We start from the raw sequence: 20,732 nt of genomic DNA, 5'->3' as shown, positions 1-20,732 counted from the left end.
ACCTTCAAATTATCCTGAAAATCCCCCCAAATCCCCCAAATGAGCCCATATTTCCCCCAAATTTTCCTTTGAAGTTCAAGATTCCCAAAATTCCCTCAGAACCCTTCCAAAAATTCCTGAAATTTCCCCAAATCACTCCAAGACCCCAAAATATCCCCAAAAATCCCTCAGAACCCTTCTGAAAATCCCTGAAATTTCCCCAAATTGCTCCAGAATCCCTAAAAATCCCCAAAATTCCCTCAGAACCCTTCTGAAAATCCCTGAAATTTCCTCAAATTGCTCCAAAATTCAATTAATCATTTCAGAAATCCCTGAAATTTCCCTGAATTCCCCCAAACTTGCTCAAGGTCCCCAAAATTCCCTCAGAACTCTTCTTAAAATCCTGAAATTTCCCTGAATTGCACAAATGTCTCCAAAATTCCCTCAGAACCCTTCCAAAAATTCCTGAATTTTTTCTGAATTGCTCCAAAACTCCTAAAAATCCCCAAAATTCCCTCAGAACCTGTCTAAAAATCCCTGAAATTTCCTCAAATTGCTCCAGAATCCTTAAAAATCCCTAAAATTCCCTCAGAATCCTTCCAAAAATCCCTGAAATTTCCCCAAATCGCTCCAGAATCCCTGAAAATCCCCAAAATTCCCTCAGAACCCGTCTGAAAAGCCCTGAAATTTCCCTGAATTACCCCAAACCCCCTCAGCTCCCTCAGAACCCCCCGGGATTCTGGGCTGGGATCCGCCCGGGTTACCCCGAAATCCCCCCGAACTCCGGGATCCCCCCGAGCTCCAGGATCCTCCCCGAGCTCCGGGATCCCCCAAGCTCCAGGATCCCCCCCAAACTTCGGGATCCCCCCAAGCTCCGGGATCCCTCTGAGCTCCAGGATCCCCCCCGAGCTCCGTGAGCCCCGACCTCCGGGATCCCCCCGAACTCCAGGATCCCCCCGAGCTCTGGGATCCCCCCCACGCTCCAGGGTCCCCCCTGAACTCCGGGATCCCCCCCGAGCTCTGGGATCCCTCTGAGCTCTGGGATCTCCCCCAAGCTCCGGGATCCCCCCCCGAGCTCCAGGATCCCCCCTGAACTCCGGGATCCCCCCAAGCTCCGGGATCCCCCCGAGCTCCGGGATCCCCCCCCGAGCTCCAGGATCCCCCCTGAACTCCGGGATCCCCCCCGAGCTCCAGGATCCCCCCTGAACTCCGGGATCCCTCTGAGCTCCAGGATCTCCCCCAAGCTCCAGGATCCCCCCTGACCTCCGGGATCCCCCCCGAGCTCCGGGATCCCCCCGAACTCCGGGATCCCCTCGAACTCCAGGATCCCCCTGAACTCCAGGATCCCCCCCGAGCTCCGGGATTCCCCCGAACTCCGGGATCCCCCCGAACTCCAGGATCTCCCTGAACTCCAGGATCCCCCCCGAGCTCCAGGATCCCCCCAAACTCCGGGATCCCCCCAAGCTCCGGGATCCCCCCAAGCTCCAGGATCCCCCCTGAACTCCGGGATCCCTCTGAGCTCCGGGATCCCCCCGAGCTCCAGGATCCCCCCGAGCTCCGGGATCCTCCCGAGCTCCAGGATCCCCCCGAGCTCCGGGATCCCCCCGAGCTCTGTGAACTCCGAACTCCGGGATCCCCCTGAGCTCTGTGAGCCCCAAGCTCCGGGATCCACCCGAGCTCCGTGATCCCCCCGAGCTCCATGAGCCCCGAGCTCCGGGATCCCTCCGAACTCCAGGATCCCCCCCGAACTGCGGGATCCCTCTGAGCTCCAGGATCTCCCCCAAGCTCCAGGATCCCCCCTGAACTCCGGGATCCCTCTGAGCTCCAGGATCCCCCCAAACTCCAGGATCCCCCCTGAGCTCCCGGATCCCCCCGAGCTCCGTGATCCCCCCGTTCCACAGACCTTTCCCGTTTCCTGCAGCTCCCTGGAGTCGGAGCTGTCGCGGTTCCGAGCGGAGCTGCAGCAGAGCCGGGGCCGCGCCGAGGCTCTGGAGGCCGAGAGGCAGCGGCTGCAGGAGGAGGAGGAGCAGCGGCGGCAGGAGAGGGACGATGCCCGGGGCCGGGCGCAGGAGCTGTCGGAGCAGCTGGAGAACACCGAGGTGAGGCCCGGAATTCCTGAGAAATCCCTGAAAAAAGCGGGAACTGGGAGCCGCTGCTTCCCGGAGCTGGAATTCATTGAGGGGAGGGTTGGGAAAAGATGGCGGCGAGCTGTGAGGGGGCGTCAAAAAGGGCGGGAAAACGAGGGGTTGGCAGCAATTCCGGCTTTTTTGGCACTAAAAACACTCTGAAAGTGCCCTGAAATGAAAGAAAATGGGAATTTTCAGCAATTCAGCTGTTTCTGCCCCCCAAATCCCTCAAGGGTTCCTGAAAATGGGGAAAAAACCCAGGATTTTGGGGCTGTTTTGTTGCTTTCTGACCTGGAATCCGCCAGGGGGAACCCAAAAAGGTGGGAAAATGTGAGGGGTTGGCAGCAATTCCAGCTTTTTTGGCACTAAAAACACTCTGAAAGTGCCCTGAAATGAAAGAAAATGGGAATTTTCAGCAGTTCAGCTGATTATGCCCCACAAATCCCTCAAGGGTTCCTGAAAATGGGGAAAAAACCCAGGATTTTGGGGCTGTTTTGTTGCTTTCTGGCCTGGAATCCACCAGGGGGAACCCAAAAAGGGCGGGAAAATGCGAGGGTTTGGCAGCAATTCCAGCTTTTTTGGCACCAAAACCACTCTAAAAGTGCCCTGAAATGCGGGAAAAATGGGAATTTTCCGCAGTTCAGCTGCTTCTGCCCCACAAATCCCTCAAGGGTTCATGAAAATGTGCAAAAAAAATGGGATTTTGGGGCTGTTTTGTTGCTTTCTGACCTGGAATCCGCCAGGGGGAACCCAAAAAGGCAGGAAAATGCGAGGGGTTGGCTGCAATTCCGGCTTTTTTGGCACTAAAAACACTCTGAAAGTTCCCTGAAATGAAAGAAAATGGGAATTTTCCGCAGTTCAGCTGTTTCTGCCCCCCAAATCCCTCAAAGGTTCATGAAAATGTGCAAAAAAATGGGATTTTGGGGCTGTTTTGTTGCTTTCTGACCTGGAATCCACCAGGGGGAACCCAAAAAGGGCGGGAAAACGAGGGGTTGGCAGCAATTCCGGCTTTTTTGGCACCAAAACCACTCTAAAAGTGCCCTGAAATGAAGGAAAATGGGAATTTTCAGCAATTGAGCTGATTATGCCCCACAAATCCCCCAAGGGTTCATGAAAATGTGCAAAAAAATGGGATTTTGGGGCTGTTTTGTTGCTTTCTGACCTTGGAATCCACCAGGGGGAACCCAAAAAGGCGGGAAAACGAGGGGTTGGCAGCAATTCCGGCTTTTTTGGCACTAAAAACACTCTGAAAGTGCCCTGAAATGTGGGGAAAATGGGAATTTTCAGCAGTTCAGCTGATTATGCCTCACAAATCCCTCAAGGGTTCATGAAAATGTGCAAAAAAAAGGGATTTTGGGGCTGTTTTGTTGCTTTCTGGCCTGGAATCCACCAGGGGGAACCCAAAAAGGCGGGAAAATGCGAGGGGTTGGCAGCAATTCCGGCTTTTTTGGCACTAAAACCACTCTAAAAGTGCCCTGAAATGAAGGAAAATGGGAATTTTCAGCAATTCAGCTGCTTCTGCCCCACAAATCCGTCAAGGGTTCCTGAAAATGGGGAAAAAAAACGGGATTTTGGGGCTGTTTTGTTGCTTTCTGACCTAGAAGCCACCAGGGGGAACCCAAAAAAAGGCAGAAAAATGAGGGGTTTATGCCAATTCTGCTTTTTTGGTGTGAAAATCCCTCAGGGGGTGCCTCAAAATTTGAGAAAAATGGGATTTTTCACCAATTCAGCTGTTTCTGCGCCCAAAATCCCTCAGGGGATGCTTCAAAATCCACAAAAAAAAGGGAATTTGAAGCCATTTTGTTGCTTCAGATGCCCCAAAAAATGACAGGAAAATGAGGGTTTGCAGCAATTCTGGCTTTTTGGTGTCAAAAAATCCTCAAAGGATCCCTCAAAATGTGTGGAAAAATGAGAATTTTCAGTATTTCAGCTCCTTTTCCACCCGGAATCCCTCAGGGTGCCTCAGAAGTCCTGGAAAACTGGGATTTCAGAGGTGTTCAGTTGCTCTCCAAGCTGAAATCCATCAGGAGCACCAGAAAAAGGCGGAAAAATGAAGGTTTTGTGCCAATTCCAGGTTTTTTTGAGTCAAAATTCTTCAGGGAGTGCCTCAAAATGCGGGAAAAATGATGAAAAATGGGGATTTTCACCAATTCAACTGCTTTTTCAGCCAGAATCCCTGCGGGTGTTTAAAATGTGGGAAACAATAATGGGAATTTGAGTCATTTTTGCTGGGTTTTGACTCCAAATCCACCAGGGGGCGCCAAAAAAGGCGGGAAAATGAGGGCTCCACATCGACGCCGGTGAAATCCCTCAGAAAACGCCTCCAAATGTGGGAAAAATGATGAAAAATGGGAATTTTCACCAATTCAACTGCTTTTGCACCCAAAATCCCTGTGGGTGTTTAAAATGTGGAGAAAAAATAATGGGAATTCGAATCATTTTTGCTGGGTTTTGACTCAAAATCCACCAGGGGGCGCCAAAAAAAGGCGGGAAAATGAGGGCTCTGCATCAACACCGGTGAAATCCCTCAGAAAACGCCTCCAAATGGGGGAAAAATGATGAAAAATGGGAATTTTCACCAATTCAACTGCTTTTTCAGCCAGAATCCCTGAGGGTTTTTAAAATGTGGAGAAAAAATAATGGGAATTTGAATCATTTTTGCTGGGTTTTGACTCCAAATCCACCAGGGGGCGCCAAAAAAAGGCGGGAAAATGAGGGCTCCACATCGACACCGGTGAAATCCCTCAGAAAACGCCTCCAATTGTGGGAAAAATGATGAAAAATGGGAATTTTCACCAATTCAACTGCTTTTTCAGCCAGAATCCCTGCGGGTGTTTAAAATGTGGGAAACAATAATGGGAATTTGAGTCATTTTTGCTGGGTTTTGACTCCAAATCCACCAGGGGGCGCCAAAAAAAGGCGGGAAAATGAGGGCTCCACATCGACACTGCTGAAATCCCTCAGAAAATGCCTCCAAATGTGGGAAAAATGATGAAAAATGGGGATTTTCACCAATTCAACTGCTTTTTCAGCCAGAATCCCTGAGGGTGTTTAAAATGTGGAGAAAAAATAATGGGAATTTGAATAATTTTTGCTGGGTTTTGACTCAAAATCCACCAGGGGGCGCCAAAAAAAGGCGGGAAAATGAGGGCTCTGCATCGACACCGGTGAAATCCCTCAGAAAACGCCTCCAAATGTGGGAAAAATTATTAAAAATGGGAATTTTCACCAATTCAACTGCTTTTGCACCCAAAATCCCTGCGGGTGTTTAAAATGTGGAGAAAAAATAATGGGAATTTGAATCATTTTTGCTGGGTTTTGACTCAAAATCCACCAGGGGGCGCCAAAAAAGGCGGGAAAATGAGGGCTCCGCATCAACACCAGTGAAATCCCTCAGAAAACGCCTCCAAATGTGGGAATTTGCATCAATTTTGCTCATTTTTGCATCAATTTTAACCCCAAATCTCTCGGGGAAGGTCAGAAAACCTGAGGGGAAAAAGGATTTTTGTAGTGGTTTCTGTACTCAGCAGCCAAAAGCTCTCCAAGCGTGGCGAAAGGCCGGGGGTTGTGAGGGGTTGCTGCGCTTGCAGGCCCGGCTGCAGCAGGCGCAGCAGCAGCTGCAGCAGCAGCTGGAGCAGCTGGCGGAGCTGCGGGAGCTGGAGGCGTCGCAGCGGGAGCTGCTGGCCGAGCACGAGGAGCGCATTCACCTGCTGGAGATGGAGCGGCGCCGCCTGCACAACGACATCCAGGAGCTCAAGGTAGGCCCGCGGCCCCTGAGGGGTGAATCCGGGGTTTTTGGGGTTTTTTTCTGTGGAACATCCGAGTGTTTTTTGTGAGGGGAGACTCCTGGAATTGCTCCTGAGGGGATGAATCCCGGGTTTTGGGGTTTTTTTTCTGGGGAATGTTTGTGTGTTCTGTGTGAGTTCCTGAGGGCTGAATCCCGGATTTTTGGGATTTTTCTGGGGAATATTTGTGTGTTCTGTGTGAGTTCCTGAGGGCTGAGGCTCCTGAGGGGATGAATCCCGGGTTTTGGGGTTTTTTTCTGGGGAATGTTTGTGTGTTCTGTGTGAGTTCCTGAGGGGATGAATCCCGGGTTTGGGTTTTTTTTCTGGGGAATGTTTGTGTGTTCTGTGTGAGTTCCTGAGGGGTGAATCCGGGGTTTTTGGGGTTTTTTTCTGTGGAACATCCGAGTGTTTTGTGTGAGGAGAGACTCCTGGAACTGCTCCTGAGGGGATGAGTCCCGGGTTTTTGGGGTTTTTTCTGGGGAATGTTTGTGTGTTCTGTGTGAGTTCCTGAGGGCTGAATCCCGGGTTTTTGGGGTTTTTTCTGGGGAATGTTTGTGTGTTCTGTGTGAGTTCCTGAGGGGATGAATCCCGGGTTTTTGGGGTTTTTTCTGGGGAATGTTTGTGTGTTCTGTGTGAGTTCCTGAGGGGATGAATCCCGGGTTTTTGGGGTTTTTTCTGGGGAATGTTTGTGTGTTCTGTGTGAGTTCCTGAGGGGAGTGTCCCTGAGGGGATGAATTCCAGGTTTTGGGGTTGTTTTCTGTGGAACATCCGAGAGTTTTGTGTGAGGGGAGACCCCTGTGAGTGTCCCTGAGGGGCTGAATCCCAGTTTTTTGGGGTATTTCTGGAGAATGTTTGTGTGTTTTGTGTGAGGGGAGTCCCCTGGGACTGCTCCTGAGGGGCTGAATCCCAGGTTTGGGCTATTTCTGGGGAATGTTTGTGTGTTCTGTGAGAGTTCCTGAGGGGATGAATCCCGGGTTTTGGGGTTTTTTTCTGGGGAATGTTTGTGTGTTCTGTGAGAGTTCCTGAGGGGATGAATCCCGGGTTTTGGGGTTGTTTCTGGGGAATGTTTGTGTGTTCTGTGTGAGTTCCTGAGGGGATGAATCCGGGGTTTTTGGGGCTTTTTTCTGTGGAACATCCGAGTGTTTTGTGTGAGGGGAGACTCCTGGAACTGCTCCTGAGGGAAGGAATCCCAGGATTTGGGGTTTTTTCCATGGAAACATCCAAATGTTCTCTGTAAGGAGAGACCCCAGGATTGCCCCCGAGGGCTGAATCTGAATTTCTGGCTTTTCCCGGGAACATCGGCGTGTTCCGTGTCTGAATCCCGATTTTTGGGGTTTCCATGGAAACATCCGCGTGTTCCGTGTCTGAATCCCGATTTTTGGGGTTTTTCCATGGAAACATCCGCGTGTTCCGTGTGTGAATCCCGATTTTTGGGGTTTTTCCATGGAAACATCCGCGTGTTCCGTGTGTGAATCCCGATTTTTGGGGTTTTTCCATGGAAACATCCGCGTGTTCCGTGTCTGAATCCCGATTTTTGGGGTTTCCATGGAAACATCCGCGTGTTCCGTGTGTGAATCCCGATTTTTGGGGTTTTTCCATGGAAACATCCGCGTGTTCCGTGTGTGAATCCCGATTTTTGGGGTTTTTCCATGGAAACATCCGCGTGTTCCGTGTGTGAATCCCGATTTTTGGGGTTTCCATGGAAACATCCGCGTGTTCCGTGTCTGAATCCCGATTTTTGGGGTTTCCATGGAAACATCCGCGTGTTCCGTGTGTGAATCCCGATTTTTGGGGTTTTTCCATGGAAACATCCGCGTGTTCCGTGTGTGAATCCCGATTTTTGGGGTTTCCATGGAAACATCCGCGTGTTCCGTGTGTGAATCCCGATTTTTGGGGTTTTTCCATGGAAACATCCGCGTGTTCCGTGTGTGAATCCCGATTTTTGGGGTTTCCATGGAAACATCCGCGTGTTCCGTGTCTGAATCCCGATTTTTGGGGTTTTTCCATGGAAACATCCGCGTGTTCCGTGTCTGAATCCCGATTTTTGGGGTTTCATTGGAAACATCCGCGTGTTCCGTGTCTGAATCCCGATTTTTGGGGTTTTTCCATGGAAACATCCGCGTGTTCCGTGTGTGAATCCCAATTTTTGGGGTTTTTCCATGGAAACATCCGCGTGTTCCGTGTGTGAATCCCGATTTTTGGGGTTTCATTGGAAACATCCGCGTGTTCCGTGTCTGAATCCCGATTTTTGGGGTTTTTCCATGGAAACATCCGCGTGTTCCGTGTCTGAATCCCGATTTTTGGGGTTTCATTGGAAACATCCGCGTGTTCCGTGTGTGAATCCCGATTTTTGGGGTTTCCATGGAAACATCCGCGTGTTCCGTGTGTGAATCCCGATTTTTGGGGTTTCATTGGAAACATCCGCGTGTTCCGTGTCTGAATCCCGATTTTTCGGGTTTCCATGGAAACATCCGCGTGTTCCGTGTGTGAATCCCGATTTTTGGGGTTTTTCCAGGGAAACATCCGCGTGTTCCGTGTGTGAATCCCGATTTTTGGGGTTTCCATGGAAACATCCGCGTGTTCCGTGTCTGAATCCCGATTTTTGGGGTTTTTCCAGGGAAACATCCGCGTGTTCCGTGTCTGAATCCCGATTTTTGGGGTTTTTCCAGGGAAACATCCGCGTGTTCCGTGTCTGAATCCCGATTTTTGGGGTTTTTCCAGGGAAACATCCGCGTGTTCCGTGTCTGAATCCCGATTTTTGGAGTTTTTCCATGGAAACATCCGCGTGTTCTGTGTGTGAATCCCGATTTTTGGGGTTTTTCCAGGGAAACATCCGCGTGTTCCGTGTGTGAATCCCGATTTTTGGGGTTTTTCCAGGGAAACATCCGCGTTTTCTGCCGCGTGCGGCCGCTGCTGCCGGAGGAGCGGGATCGGCAGCGGGGGCTGCCCCACCTGCATTTCCCCCCGCAGGATCCTCGCAGCCTCGTCCTCACCCGCCCTGACGACGTGAGTGCCCAAAATCCTCATTTTTCTCCTCAAAAAACTCCCTTCATTCCCTCCAAACCAGCCTTTGTTTCTCAAAATTTCCTCTTTTCCCAAAAATTCCATTTTTTCCTTCCTCAAAAATGGCTTTTTTTTCTCAAAAAGGGCCATTTTCCTCTCAAAATTCCCTCATTTCCCAAAAATTCCATTTTTCCCTTCCTCAAAAATTAAATTAATTTTTTTCTCTCAAAAAGGGCCTTTTTCCTCTCAAAATTCCCTCATTTCCCAAAAATTTTATTTTTCCCTTCCTCAAAAATTAAATTAATTTTTTCCTCTCAAAAAGGGCCTTTTTCCTCTCAAAATTCCCTCATTTCCCAAAAATTCCATTTTTCCCTTCCTCAAAAATTAAATTAATTTTTTTCTCTCAAAAAGGGCCTTTTTCCTCTCAAAATTCCCTCATTTCCCAAAAATTCCATTTTTCCCTTCCTCAAAAATTAAATTAATTTTTTTCTCTCAAAAAGGGCCTTTTTCCTCTCAAAATTCCCTCATTTCCCAAGAAATCCTTTTTTCCCCTCAAAAACCACCTCAATTCCCTCAAGAATCCTTCTTTCCCAAAAACTCCTTTTTTTTCCCTTTTAAAAATGGTCTTTTTCCCCTCAAAAAATGGCTTTTGTTGCTCAAAAATCTCTGATTTCTCAAAAATTCCTTTTTTCACCCCTCAAAAATGTCTTTTTCCTCACAAAAACCTCTTTTTTCACTGAAAAAAAATGTTCTTTTTACCCCTTAAATGTCTTTTATTTCTCAAAAATTCCCTATTCTCCAAAAAATCTTCATTTTCTCCAAAATGTCCTTTATTTCCCCTCAGAAATCCACTTTTTCCCTCAAAAATCTTTTATTTCCTGATTGTTTTTCCCCCTGGCAATATCCTGCTTTCCTTCCCAAAATGTCCTTTTGTCTCTGAAAAACTCCCTTTTTTTCCTCAAAAAGCTTTTATTTCCCAAAAATGCCTTTTTTCTCCTCAAAAGTGTCTGTTTTCCCCCAAAACTCCTGTCAAAACTGTTATTTTTTCCCTTCAGAAATATCTTTATTTCCTTCAAAAATACCCTTTTTTTCCTCTCATAAATATCTTTTATTCCTGAAAAATTCCTATTTTCCGGGAATGTCTGAAATGTCCATTTTTTTCTTTCCAAAATATATTTTTTTTCCTCAAAACTCCCATTTTACCCCAAAAAAGGACTTTTTTCCCCCCTCAAAATTGTTTTTTTTCCTTCCAAAATTTGGTTTTTTACTGGAAAATAGATTCCCCCCCCAACAAAAATGGGTTTTTTCTTTCCTAAAATATTTTTTTTTCCTCAAAAAAACTCCTTTCCCCCCCCAAAATCTCCTTTTCCCCCCCAAAAAAATCCAGAAAAACCTTTTCAAACCAAAATTTTGTTTTGGTTTTTGTTTTTTTTTGTCTTCTCTCACAAAACTTTTAATGTGAAAAGTTTCTTTTTCCCCAGAACTCTTCCTTCTAAAATCAGTGTTTCCCTCCCAAAAATGACCTCTTCTTCCAAAAAAAAATGGAAAATTTTTTTTTGGCTGGAAAATTGGTGTTTTTCCCCCAAAATGGGCTTTATCCCCCTCATAAAAATCAGCTTTTTCCCAAAAAAAAAGGCATTTTTCCCTCCCAAATCCCCATTTTTCCCTCCCAAATCCCTTTTATTCCCTCCCAAATCCCATTTTTTTCCCCCAAATCTCCTTTTCTCCTCCCCCAAACCCCATTTTCCTCCCCTAATTCCCGTTTTTCCCTAAATCCCGGGATTTTCCCCCAAGTCCCAGGTGGGCCGGGAGCGGCGCGCGGAGCTGCGCTACGACTTCAGCTTCGACCGCGTCTTCCCGCCCGCAGCTTCCCAGCAGGAAATATTCCAGGAAATCCAACTCCTCGTCCAGGTGTGTGTCCCAAAACTCCCCTGCATCCCCAAAATCCCTGGAATTCCACCCAAATCCCACCACAAATCCCGCCCGGAGCTTCCCGGCAGGGAATGTTCCAGAAAATTCAGCTCCCAGAAGTCCCAAATTCCTCGTGAACCCTCAAATGTCACCCGGATTTCCCCAGAGAATTCCCAAATTCCTCCCAAATCCCCTCAGAATTCCCAAATTCCTCCCAAATCCCCTCGGAATTCCCAAATTCCTCCCAAATCCCCTCGGAATTCCCAAATTCCTCCCAGATCCCCTCGGAATTCCCAAATTCCTCCCAAATCCCCTCGGAATTCCCAAATTCCTCCCAAATCCCCTCAGAATTCCTGAATCCCCTCAGAATTCCCAAATTTCTTCCAGATCCCCTCAGAATTCCCAAACTTTCCACCCCAAATCCCATCAGAATTCCCACATTCTTCCCAAATCCCCTCAGAATTCCCAAATCCCCTCAGAACTCCCCCAAATCCCCTCAGAATTCCCAAATCTTCTCAGGATTCCCACCTCCCCCATCACAGATTCCCAAATCCCCCCTCAGAATTCCCCAATCCCCCTAAATCCCCTCAGAATCCCCAAATCCCCTCTCAGAATTCCCAAATCCTCCCCTCAGAACCCCAAAATCCCATCAGAATTCCCAGATCCCCCCCAAATCCCCTCAGAATTCCCAAATCTCCTCAGAATCCCCTCCTCCCCCCTCACGAATTCCCAAATCCCCCCTCAGAGCTCCCAGATCCCCTCAGAATTCCCAAATCTCCTCAGAATCCCTGACTCCCCCCTCAGAATCTCCACCTCCCCCTTCATAAATTCCCAAATCCCCCCTCAGAGCTCCCAAATCTCCTCAGAATCACCACCTCTCCCCTCATGAATTCCCACCTCCCCTCAGAATTCCCAAATCCCCCCTCAGAACCCCCAAATACCATCAAAATTCCCAAATCCCCTCAAAATTCCCACCTCCCCTCAGAATTCCCAAATCCCCTCAGAATTCCCAAATCTCCTCAGAATTCCCACCTCCTCCCTCACAAATTCCCAAATCCCCCTTCAGAGCTCCCAAATCCCCTCAGAATTCCCAAATCCCCCCCTCAGAACCCCCAAATCCCATCAGAATTCCCAAATCTCAGAATCCCTGACTCCCCCCTCAGAGTCCCCACCTCCTCCCTCACAAATTCCCAAATTCCCCCTCAGAATTCCCAAATCCCCTCAGAATTCCCAAATCCCCTCAGAATTCCCAAACTCTCCCAAATCCCCTCAGAATCCCCACCTTCCCACCTCACAAATTCCCAAATCCCCTCAGAATTCCCAAATCCCCTCAGAATTCCCAAATCCCCCCTCAGAGCTCCCAACCTTCCACCTCAACCCTCCCCTCCAAACCCCGTTCCCCACCCGGAGCCCCTCTCGGCCTCCCGGTACCTGCTGCAAATCCCGGGAATGTCTGAGGCACCGGGAATCCCGGGAAGCTCTGAGGCTCCGGGAATCCCGGGAAGCTCTGAGGCTCCGGGAATCCCGGGGAGGTCTGAGGCTCCGGGAATCCCGGGAAGCTCTGAGGCACCGGGAATCCCGGGAAGCTCTGAGGCTCCGGGAATCCCGGGAACGCGGCTGGGAATCCCGGGAAGCTCTGAGGCTCCGGGAATCCCGGGAAGCTCTGAGGCTCCGGGAATCCCGGGAATGTCTGAGGCTCCGGGAATCCCGGGAAGCTCTGAGGCACCGGGAATCCCGGGAAGGTCTGAGGCACCGGGAATCCCGGGAAGCTCTGAGGCTCCGGGAATCCCGGGAAGCTCTGAGGCACCGGGAATCCCGAGAAGCTCTGAGGCTCCGGGAAGCTCTGAGGCACCGGGAATCCCGGGAAGGTCTGAGGTGCCGGGAATCCCGGGAAGCTCTGAGGTGCTGGGAATCCCGGGAAGGTCTGAGGCACCGGGAATCCCGGGAAGCTCTGAGGCTCCGGGAATCCCGGGAAGGTCTGAGGTGCTGGGAATCCCGGGAGGGTCTGAGGCGCCGGGAATCCCGGGAGGGTCTGAGGCACCGGGAATCCCGGGAAGCTCTGAGGCGCCGGGAATCCCGGGAAGCTCTGAGGCGCCGGGAATCCCGGGAAGCTCTGAGGCTCCGGGAATCCCGGGAAGGTCTGAGGCACCGGGAATCCCGGGAAGCTCTGAGGCTCTGGGAATCCCGGGAAGCTCTGAGGTGCTGGGAATCCCGGGAAGCTCTGAGGCGCCGGGAATCCCGGGAAGCTCTGAGGCACTGGGAATCCCAGGAATGTCTGAGGCTCCGGGAATCCCGGGAATGTCTGAGGTGCCGGGAATCCCGGGAAGCTCTGAGGTGCCGGGAATCCCAGGAAGCTCTGAGGCTCCGGGAATCCCGAGAAGCTCTGAGGCTCCGGGAAGGTCTGAGGCTCCGGGAATCCCGGGAAGCTCTGAGGCACCGGGAATCCCGGGATGCTCTGAGGCGCTGGGAATCCCGGGAAGCTCTGAGGCACCGGGAATCCCGGGAAGCTCTGAGGCTCCGGGAAGGTCTGAGGCTCCGGGAATCCCGGGAAGCTCTGAGGCACCGGGAATCCCGGGAAGCTCTGAGGCTCCGGGAATCCCGGGAAGGTCTGAGGCTCCGGGAATCCCGGGAAGGTCTGAGGCACCGGGAATCCCGGGAAGCTCTGAGGTGCCGGGAATCCCGGGAAGCTCTGAGGCACCGGGAATCCCGGGAAGCTCTGAGGCTCTGGGAATCCCGGGAAGGTCTGAGGCTTTGGGAATCCCGGGAAGCTCTGAGGCTCCGGGAATCCCGGGAAGGTCTGAGGTGCTGGGAATCCCGGGAAGCTCTGAGGCGCCGGGAAGCTCTGAGGCACCGGGAATCCCGGGAAGCTCTGAGGCACCGGGAATCCCGGGAAGCTCTGAGGCACCGGGAATCCCGGGAAGCTCTGAGGCTCCGGGAATCCCGGGAAGCTCTGAGGCACCGGGAAGCTCTGAGGCACCGGGAATCCCGGGAAGGTCTGAGGCTCCGGGAATCCCGGGAAGCTCTGAGGCACCGGGAAGCTCTGAGGCACCGGGAATCCCGGGAAGGTCTGAGGCTCCGGGAAGCTCTGAGGTGCTGGGAATCCCGGGAAGCTCTGAGGCACCGGGAATCCCGGGAAGCTCTGAGGCGCCGGGAATCCCGGGAAGGTCTGAGGCGCCGGGAATCCCGGGAAGGTCTGAGGTGCCGGGAATCCCGGGAACGCGGCCAGGAATCCCGGGAAGCTCTGAGGCACCGGGAATCCCGGGAAGCTCTGAGGCTCCGGCAATCCCGGGAAGCTCTGAGGCTCCGGGAATCCCGGGAAGCTCTGAGGCACCGGGAAGCTCTGAGGCACCGGGAATCCCGGGAAGGTCTGAGGCGCTGGGAATCCCGGGAACGCGGCCGGGAATCCCGGGAATCCCGGGTCACGCTGCTGAGGGTGCCGCTTTGCCCCTGCAGTCAGCGCTGGACGGATACCCGGTGTGCATCTTCGCCTACGGGCAGACGGGCAGCGGCAAAACCTTCACCATGGAGGGCCCGGAGCCGCCGGGAGCGCCGGAGTCGCGCGGGATGATCCCGCGGGCCGTGAGGCACCTCTTCCTCGGAGCCCGCGACCTGGCGGGGAAGGGCTGGCAGGTAATCCCCGCCCCGAGCCCGCCTCCCCCGGCCGCCCGGCTCCTCCCCCGGGCCGAGCCGCGGGATTTTAGGTGCGGTTAGTACCGTTTCTCCGCCAGCTTCCTGGAGATCTACAACGAGGCGCTGCGGGATCTGCTGCTGGCCAAAGGGGAGAGGGGATCCGAGCTGGAGATCCGGCGGCTGGCGCCCGGCAGCGAGGAGCTGCACGTGCCAAACCTCACCTGGGTGCCTGTGGAGAGCGAGGAGCAGGTGGGGAGCTGGGAATTGGGGGAAAATTGGGGATTTTAGAGAGAAATTTGGGGGTTTTATCTGAAATTTGGGGATTTCAGAGGGGTTTTATGTGGAAATTTGGGGATTGTGAGGGGGGAGTTTGGAGCTGCAGGTGCCCAACCTCACCTGGGTGCCCGTGGAGAGCGAGGATCAGGTGGGGAGCTGGGAATTGGGGGGTTTTAAGGGGAAATTTGGGATTTTAGGGAGAAATTTGGGGGTTTTATGGAGAAATTTGGGGATTTTGGGGGGAATTTTGAGGTTTTAGGGGGAAATTTGGGGGTTTTAGGGGGAAATTTGGGGATTGTGAGGGGGGAGTTTGGAGCTGCACGTGCCAAACCTCACCTGGGTGCCCGTGGAGAGCGAGGAGCAGGTGGGGAGTCGGGAATTGGGGGAAAATTGGGGATTTTAGAGAGAAATTTGGGGGTTTTATCTGAAATTTGGGGATTTCAGAGGGGTTTTATGTGGAAAATTGGGGGTTCTGAGGGGGGAGTTTGGAGCTGCACGTGCCAAACCTCACCTGGGTGCCCGTGGAGAGCGAGGAGCAGGTGGGGAGCTGGGAATTCAGGGGTTTTAGGGGGAAATTTGGGGGTTCTGAGGGGGGAGTTTGGAGCTGCACGTGCCAAACCTCACTTGGGTGCCTGTGGAGAGCAAGGAGCAGGTGGGGAGCTGGGAATTGGGGGAAAATTGGGGATTTTAGGGGGAAATTTGAGGATTGTGAGGGGGGAGTTTGGAGCTGCAGGTGCCAAACCTCACCTGGGTGCCCGTGGAGAGCGAGGAGCAGGTGGGGAGCTGGGAATTCGGGGGTTTTAGGGGGAAATTTGGGGGTTCTGAGGGGAAATTTGGGAATTGTGAGGGGGGAGCTTGGAGCTGCACGTGCCAAACCTCACCTGGGTGCCCGTGGAGAGTGAGGAGCAGGTGGGGAGCTGGGAATTGGGGGAAAATTGGGGATTTTAGGGGGAAATTTGGGAATTGTGAGGGGGGAGTTTGGAGCTGTACGTGCCAAACCTCACCTGGGTGCCCGTGGAGAGCAAGGAGCAGGTGGGGAGCTGGGAATTCGAGAGGATTTAGGGGGAAAATTTGGGGTTTTAGGGGGAGATTTGGGGATTTCAGAGGGGTTTTAGGGGGAAAATTGGGGGTTCTGAGGGGGGAGTTTGGAGCTGCACGTGCCAAACCTCACCTGGGTGCCCATGGAGAGCGAGGAGCAGGTGGGGAGCTGGGAATTCGGGGGTTTTAGGGGGAAATTTGGGGTTTTAGGGGGAAATTTGGGGTTTTAGGGGGAAATTTGGGGATTGTGAGGGGGGAGTTCGGAGCTGCACGTGCCAAACCTCACCTGAGTGCCCATGGAGAGCGAGGAGCAGGTGGGGAGCTGGGAATTGGGGGAAAATTGGGGATTTTAGGGGGAAATTTGGGGATTTCAGAGGGGTTTTATGTGGAAAATTGGGGGTTCTGAGGGGGGAGTTTGGAGCTGCAGGTGCCCAACCTCACCTGGGTGCCCGTGGAGAGCGAGGAGCAGGTGGGGAGCCAGGAATTGGGGGCAATTTGGGGGTTTTAGGGGTAAACTTGGGGGTTTTATGGAGAAATTTGGGGATTTTGGGGGGAATTTTGAGGTTTTAGGGGGAAATTTGGGGGTTTTAGGGGGAAAATTGGGGGTTCTGAGGGGGGAGTTTGGAGCTGCACGTGCCAAACCTCACCTGGGTGCCCGTGGAGAGCGAGGAGCAGGTGGGGAGCCGGGAATTGGGGGGTTTTAGGGGGAAATTTGGGGGTTTTAGGGGGAAATTTGGGGATTTTGGGGGAAATTTTGAGGTTTTAGGGGGAAATTTGGGGATTTTAGGGGGAAATGTGGGGATTGTGAGGGGGGAGTTTGGAGCTGCAGGTGCCAAACCTCACCTGGGTGCCCGTGGAGAACGAGGAGCAGGTGGGGAGCCGGGAATTAGCGGGGGGATTTGGGAGTTTTAGGGGGAAATTTGGGGATTTTAGGGTGAATTTGGGGATTTAGGGGGAATTTGGGGATTTTAGGGGGAAATTTGGGGGTTTTAGGGGGAATTTTGGGGATTGTGGGGGGGGGGGGATGTGGAGCTGCAGGTGTGCAATCTCACCTGGGTGCCCGTGGAGAGTGAGGAGCAGGTGGGGAGCCGGGAATTGGGGGCAATTTGGGGGTTTTAGGGGTAAACTTGGGGGTTTTATGGAGAAATTTGGGGATTTTGGGGGGAATTTTGAGGTTTTAGGGGGAAATTTGGGGGTTTTAGGGGGAAAATTGGGGGTTCTGAGGGGGGAGTTTGGAGCTGCACGTGCCAAACCTCACCTGGGTGCCTGTGGAGAGCGAGGAGCAGGTGGGGAGCTGGGAATTCGGGGGGGATTTGGGAGTTTTAGGGGGGAATTTGGGGATTTTAGGGTGAATTTGGGGATTTAGGGGGAATTTGGGGATTTTAGGGGAAAATTTGGGGGTTTTAGGGGGAAATTTGGGGATTGTGAGGGGGGAGTTTGGAGCTGCATGTGCCAAACCTCACCTGGGTGCCCGTGGAGAGCGAGGAGCAGGTGGGGAGCTGGGAATTGGGGGAAAATTGGGGATTTTAGGGGGAAATTTGGGGATTGTGAGGGGGGAGTTTGGAGCTGCACGTGCCAAACCTCACCTGGGTGCCTGTGGAGAGTGAGGAGCAGGTGGGGAGCCGGGAACTGGGGGAAATTTGGGGATTTTAGGGGGAAATTTGGGGATTTCAGAGGGGTTTTATGTGGAAATTTGGGGATTGTGAGGGGGGAGTTTGGAGCTGCAGGTGCCCAACCTCACCTGGGTGCCCGTGGAGAGCGAGGATCAGGTGGGGAGCTGGGAATTGGGGGGTTTTAAGGGGAAATTTGGGATTTTAGGGAGAAATTTGGGGGTTTTATGGAGAAATTTGGGGATTTTGGGGGGAATTTTGAGGTTTTAGGGGGAAATTTGGGGGTTTTAGGGGGAAATTTGGGGATTGTGAGGGGGGAGTTTGGAGCTGCACGTGCCAAACCTCACCTGGGTGCCCGTGGAGAGCGAGGAGCAGGTGGGGAGTCGGGAATTGGGGGAAAATTGGGGATTTTAGAGAGAAATTTGGGGGTTTTATCTGAAATTTGGGGATTTCAGAGGGGTTTTATGTGGAAAATTGGGGGTTCTGAGGGGGGAGTTTGGAGCTGCACGTGCCAAACCTCACCTGGGTGCCCGTGGAGAGCGAGGAGCAGGTGGGGAGCTGGGAATTCAGGGGTTTTAGGGGGAAATTTTGGATTTTAAGGGGAAATTTGGGGATTTTATGTGGAATTTGAGGATTTTAGGGGGAAATTTGGGGGTTTTAGGGGGAAATTTGGGGGTTTTAGAGGGAAATTTGGGGATTTTAGGTGGAAATTTGGGGATTTTAGGGGGAAATTTGGGGGTTTTAGGGGGAAATTTGGAGGTTTTAGGGGAAAATTGGGGGTTTTAGGGGGAAATTTGGGGATTTTAGGGAGAAATGCAGGTGGGAAGCCAGGAATTGGGGGAAATTAGGGAGGTTTAGGGGGAAATTTGGGGGTTTTAGGGGAAATTTGGGGGTTTTAGGGGGAAATTTGGGGGTTTTAGGGGGAAATTTGGGGGTTTTAGGGAGAAATTTGGGGATTTTAGGGGAAAATTGGGGGTTTTAGGGGGAAATTTGGGGATTTTAGGGAGAAATGCAGGTGGGAAGCCAGGAATTGGGGGAAATTAGGGAGGTTTAGGGGGAAATTTGGGGGTTTTAGGGGAAATTTGGGGGTTTTAGGGGGAAATTTGGGGGTTTTAGGGGGAAATTTGGGGGTTTTAGGGAGAAATTTGGGGATTTTAGGGGGAAATTCAGGGATCTTAGGGGAAATTTGGGGATTTTATGTGGCAATTTGGGGGTTCTGAGGGGGGAGTTTGGAGCTGCAGGTGCCCAACCTCACCTGGGTGCCCGTGGAGAGCGAGGATCAGATCAGGATCCGGAATTTGGGAATTCTGGGTGGATTTGGTGCTTCAGGGACCGATTTGCTGCCTTTGGGCTCAGTTTCCTCCACATTCCCCCAGCACTTCCCCATTTCTGGGAGCGTTTCTTGCTTTATCCTCTTTTCCTTTGGGGTTTCATTCCTGTTTTTAATCCGTTTTCCCTCCCTTTCTCCCCCGGATTTTTTCCCCGTTGTTTTTCCCGTTGTTCCCGGCTGTTTTCCGGGTGTTGTTTTCCCGTGCAGGTGCTGGAGCTGCTGCTGCGGGCGAGCTCGCAGCGCTCGGTGGCGCGCACGGGGCTCAACGAGCGCTCCTCGCGCTCCCACTCCGTCTTCCAGCTGCGCATCCAGGGCGAGCACGCCGGCCGCGACCTGCGCTGCGCCTGTGAGCTGTCCCCAAATTCCCTAATTCCCAAATTCCCTAATTCCCCAAATTCCCCAATTCCATCCCCAAATCCCCAAATTCCCCAATTCCCAAATTCCATCCCCAAATTCCCAAATTCCTGCCCCAAATCCCCAGATTCCCTCCCCAAATTCCCTCCCCAAATTCCCTCCCCAAATTCCCTCCCCAAATTCCCAAATTCCCCAATTCCCAAATTCCCCAATTCCCAAATCCCCAAATTCCCCAATTCCCAAATTTCTGCCCCAAATTCCTGCCCCAAATTCCCCAGTTCCCAAATTCCCACCCCAGATTCCCAAATTCCTGCCCCAAATCCCCAGATTCCCTCCCCAAATTCCCTCTCCAAATTCCCACCCCATTCCCAGATTCCCAGCGCGTTCCCAAATTCCCGAATTCCCTCCCCAAATTCCCAGATTCCCAGTGCGTTCCCAAATTCCCTCCCCAAATTCCCAAATTCCCTCCCCAAATCCCCAAATTTCCTCCCCAAATCCCCAGATTCCCTCCCCAAATTCCCTCCTCAAATTCCCAAATTCCCTCCCCAAATTCCCAAATTCCCTCCCCAAATTCCCTCCTCAAATTCCCAAATTCCATTCCCAAATTCCCTCCCCAAATTCCCTCCCCAAATTCCCTCCCCAAATTCCCACCGCATTCCCAAATTCCCAGCGTGTTCCCAAATTCCCAGCGTGTTCCCAAATTCCCTCCCCAAATTCCCTCCTCAAATTCCCAGATTCCCTCCCCAAATTCCCAAATTCCCACCGCATTCCCAAATCCCAGCACGTTCCCAAATCCCCTCCCCAAATTCCATCCCCAAATTCCCTTGTCAAATTCCCTCCTCAAATTCCGATTCCCTCCCCAAATTCCCAAATTCCCACCGCATTCCCAAATTCCCAGCACGTTCCCAAATTCCCTCCCCAAATTCCCAAATTCCATCCCCAAATTCCCAAATTCCATCCCCAAATTCCCTTGTCAAATTCCCAAATTCCATCCCCAAATTCCCTCCTCAAATTCCCAGATTCCCTCCCCAAATTCCCAGATTCCCTCCCCAAATTCCCAAATTCCCAGCGTACTCCCAAATCCCAGCACGTTCCCAAATCCCCTCCCCAAATTCCCAAATTCCATCCCCAAATTCCCTCCTCAAATTCCCAGATTCCCTCCCCAAATTCCCAAATTCCCTCCCCAGATTCCCTCCTCAAATTCCCAGATTCCCTCCCCAAATTCCCGCCCCAAATTCCCGCCCCAAATTCCCAAATTCCCCAATTCCCAAATTCCCTCCCCAAATTCCCAAATTCCCACCCCAAATTCCCAAATTCCTGCCCCAAATCCCCAGATTCCCTCCCCAAATTCCCTCCCCAAATTCCCTCCTCAAATTCCCAGATTCCCTCCCCAAATTCCCAAATTCCCACCGCATTCCCAAATTCCCAGCGCGTTCCCAAATTCCCAAATTCCCTCCCCAAATTCCCTCCCCAAATTCCCACTGCATTCCAAAATTCCCAGGGCATCCCCAAATTCCCAAATCCCCTCCCCAAATTCCCAAATCCCCTCCCCAAATTCCCAAATTCCCTCCCCAAATTCCCAAATTCCCTCCTCAAATTCCTGAATTCCCTCCCCAAATTCCCAAATTCCCTCCCCAAATTCCCAAATTCCCACCGCATTCCCGAATTCCCCACGGGCACCCTGGCATTC

At 52.0% G+C, this 20,732-nt stretch overlaps 1 protein-coding gene across 2 annotated transcripts in view; it reads left to right on the top strand.

The window, feature by feature from the left end:
- KIFC1 (kinesin family member C1) overlaps positions 1–20,732 on the top strand; it is a 42,385-nt gene that overhangs the window by 7,836 nt on the left and 13,817 nt on the right. For both annotated transcript variants that reach the window (XM_058857416.1, XM_058857417.1), the window contains exons 5-11: positions 1,901–2,078; positions 5,696–5,863; positions 8,768–8,896; positions 10,688–10,804; positions 14,258–14,434; positions 14,516–14,683; positions 18,896–19,034. In XM_058857416.1, coding sequence (XP_058713399.1) covers positions 1,901–2,078; positions 5,696–5,863; positions 8,768–8,896; positions 10,688–10,804; positions 14,258–14,434; positions 14,516–14,683; positions 18,896–19,034 — 1,076 coding nt within the window. The remainder of the gene's footprint in view (positions 1–1,900; positions 2,079–5,695; positions 5,864–8,767; positions 8,897–10,687; positions 10,805–14,257; positions 14,435–14,515; positions 14,684–18,895; positions 19,035–20,732) is intronic.

This window comes from Poecile atricapillus, chromosome 26 (assembly GCF_030490865.1).
Source record: "Poecile atricapillus isolate bPoeAtr1 chromosome 26, bPoeAtr1.hap1, whole genome shotgun sequence".
NCBI lineage: Eukaryota > Metazoa > Chordata > Aves > Passeriformes > Paridae > Poecile > Poecile atricapillus.
The sequence above is the reverse complement of the archived record's forward strand: the minus strand, read 5'-3'. Positions and strand labels throughout refer to the sequence as shown.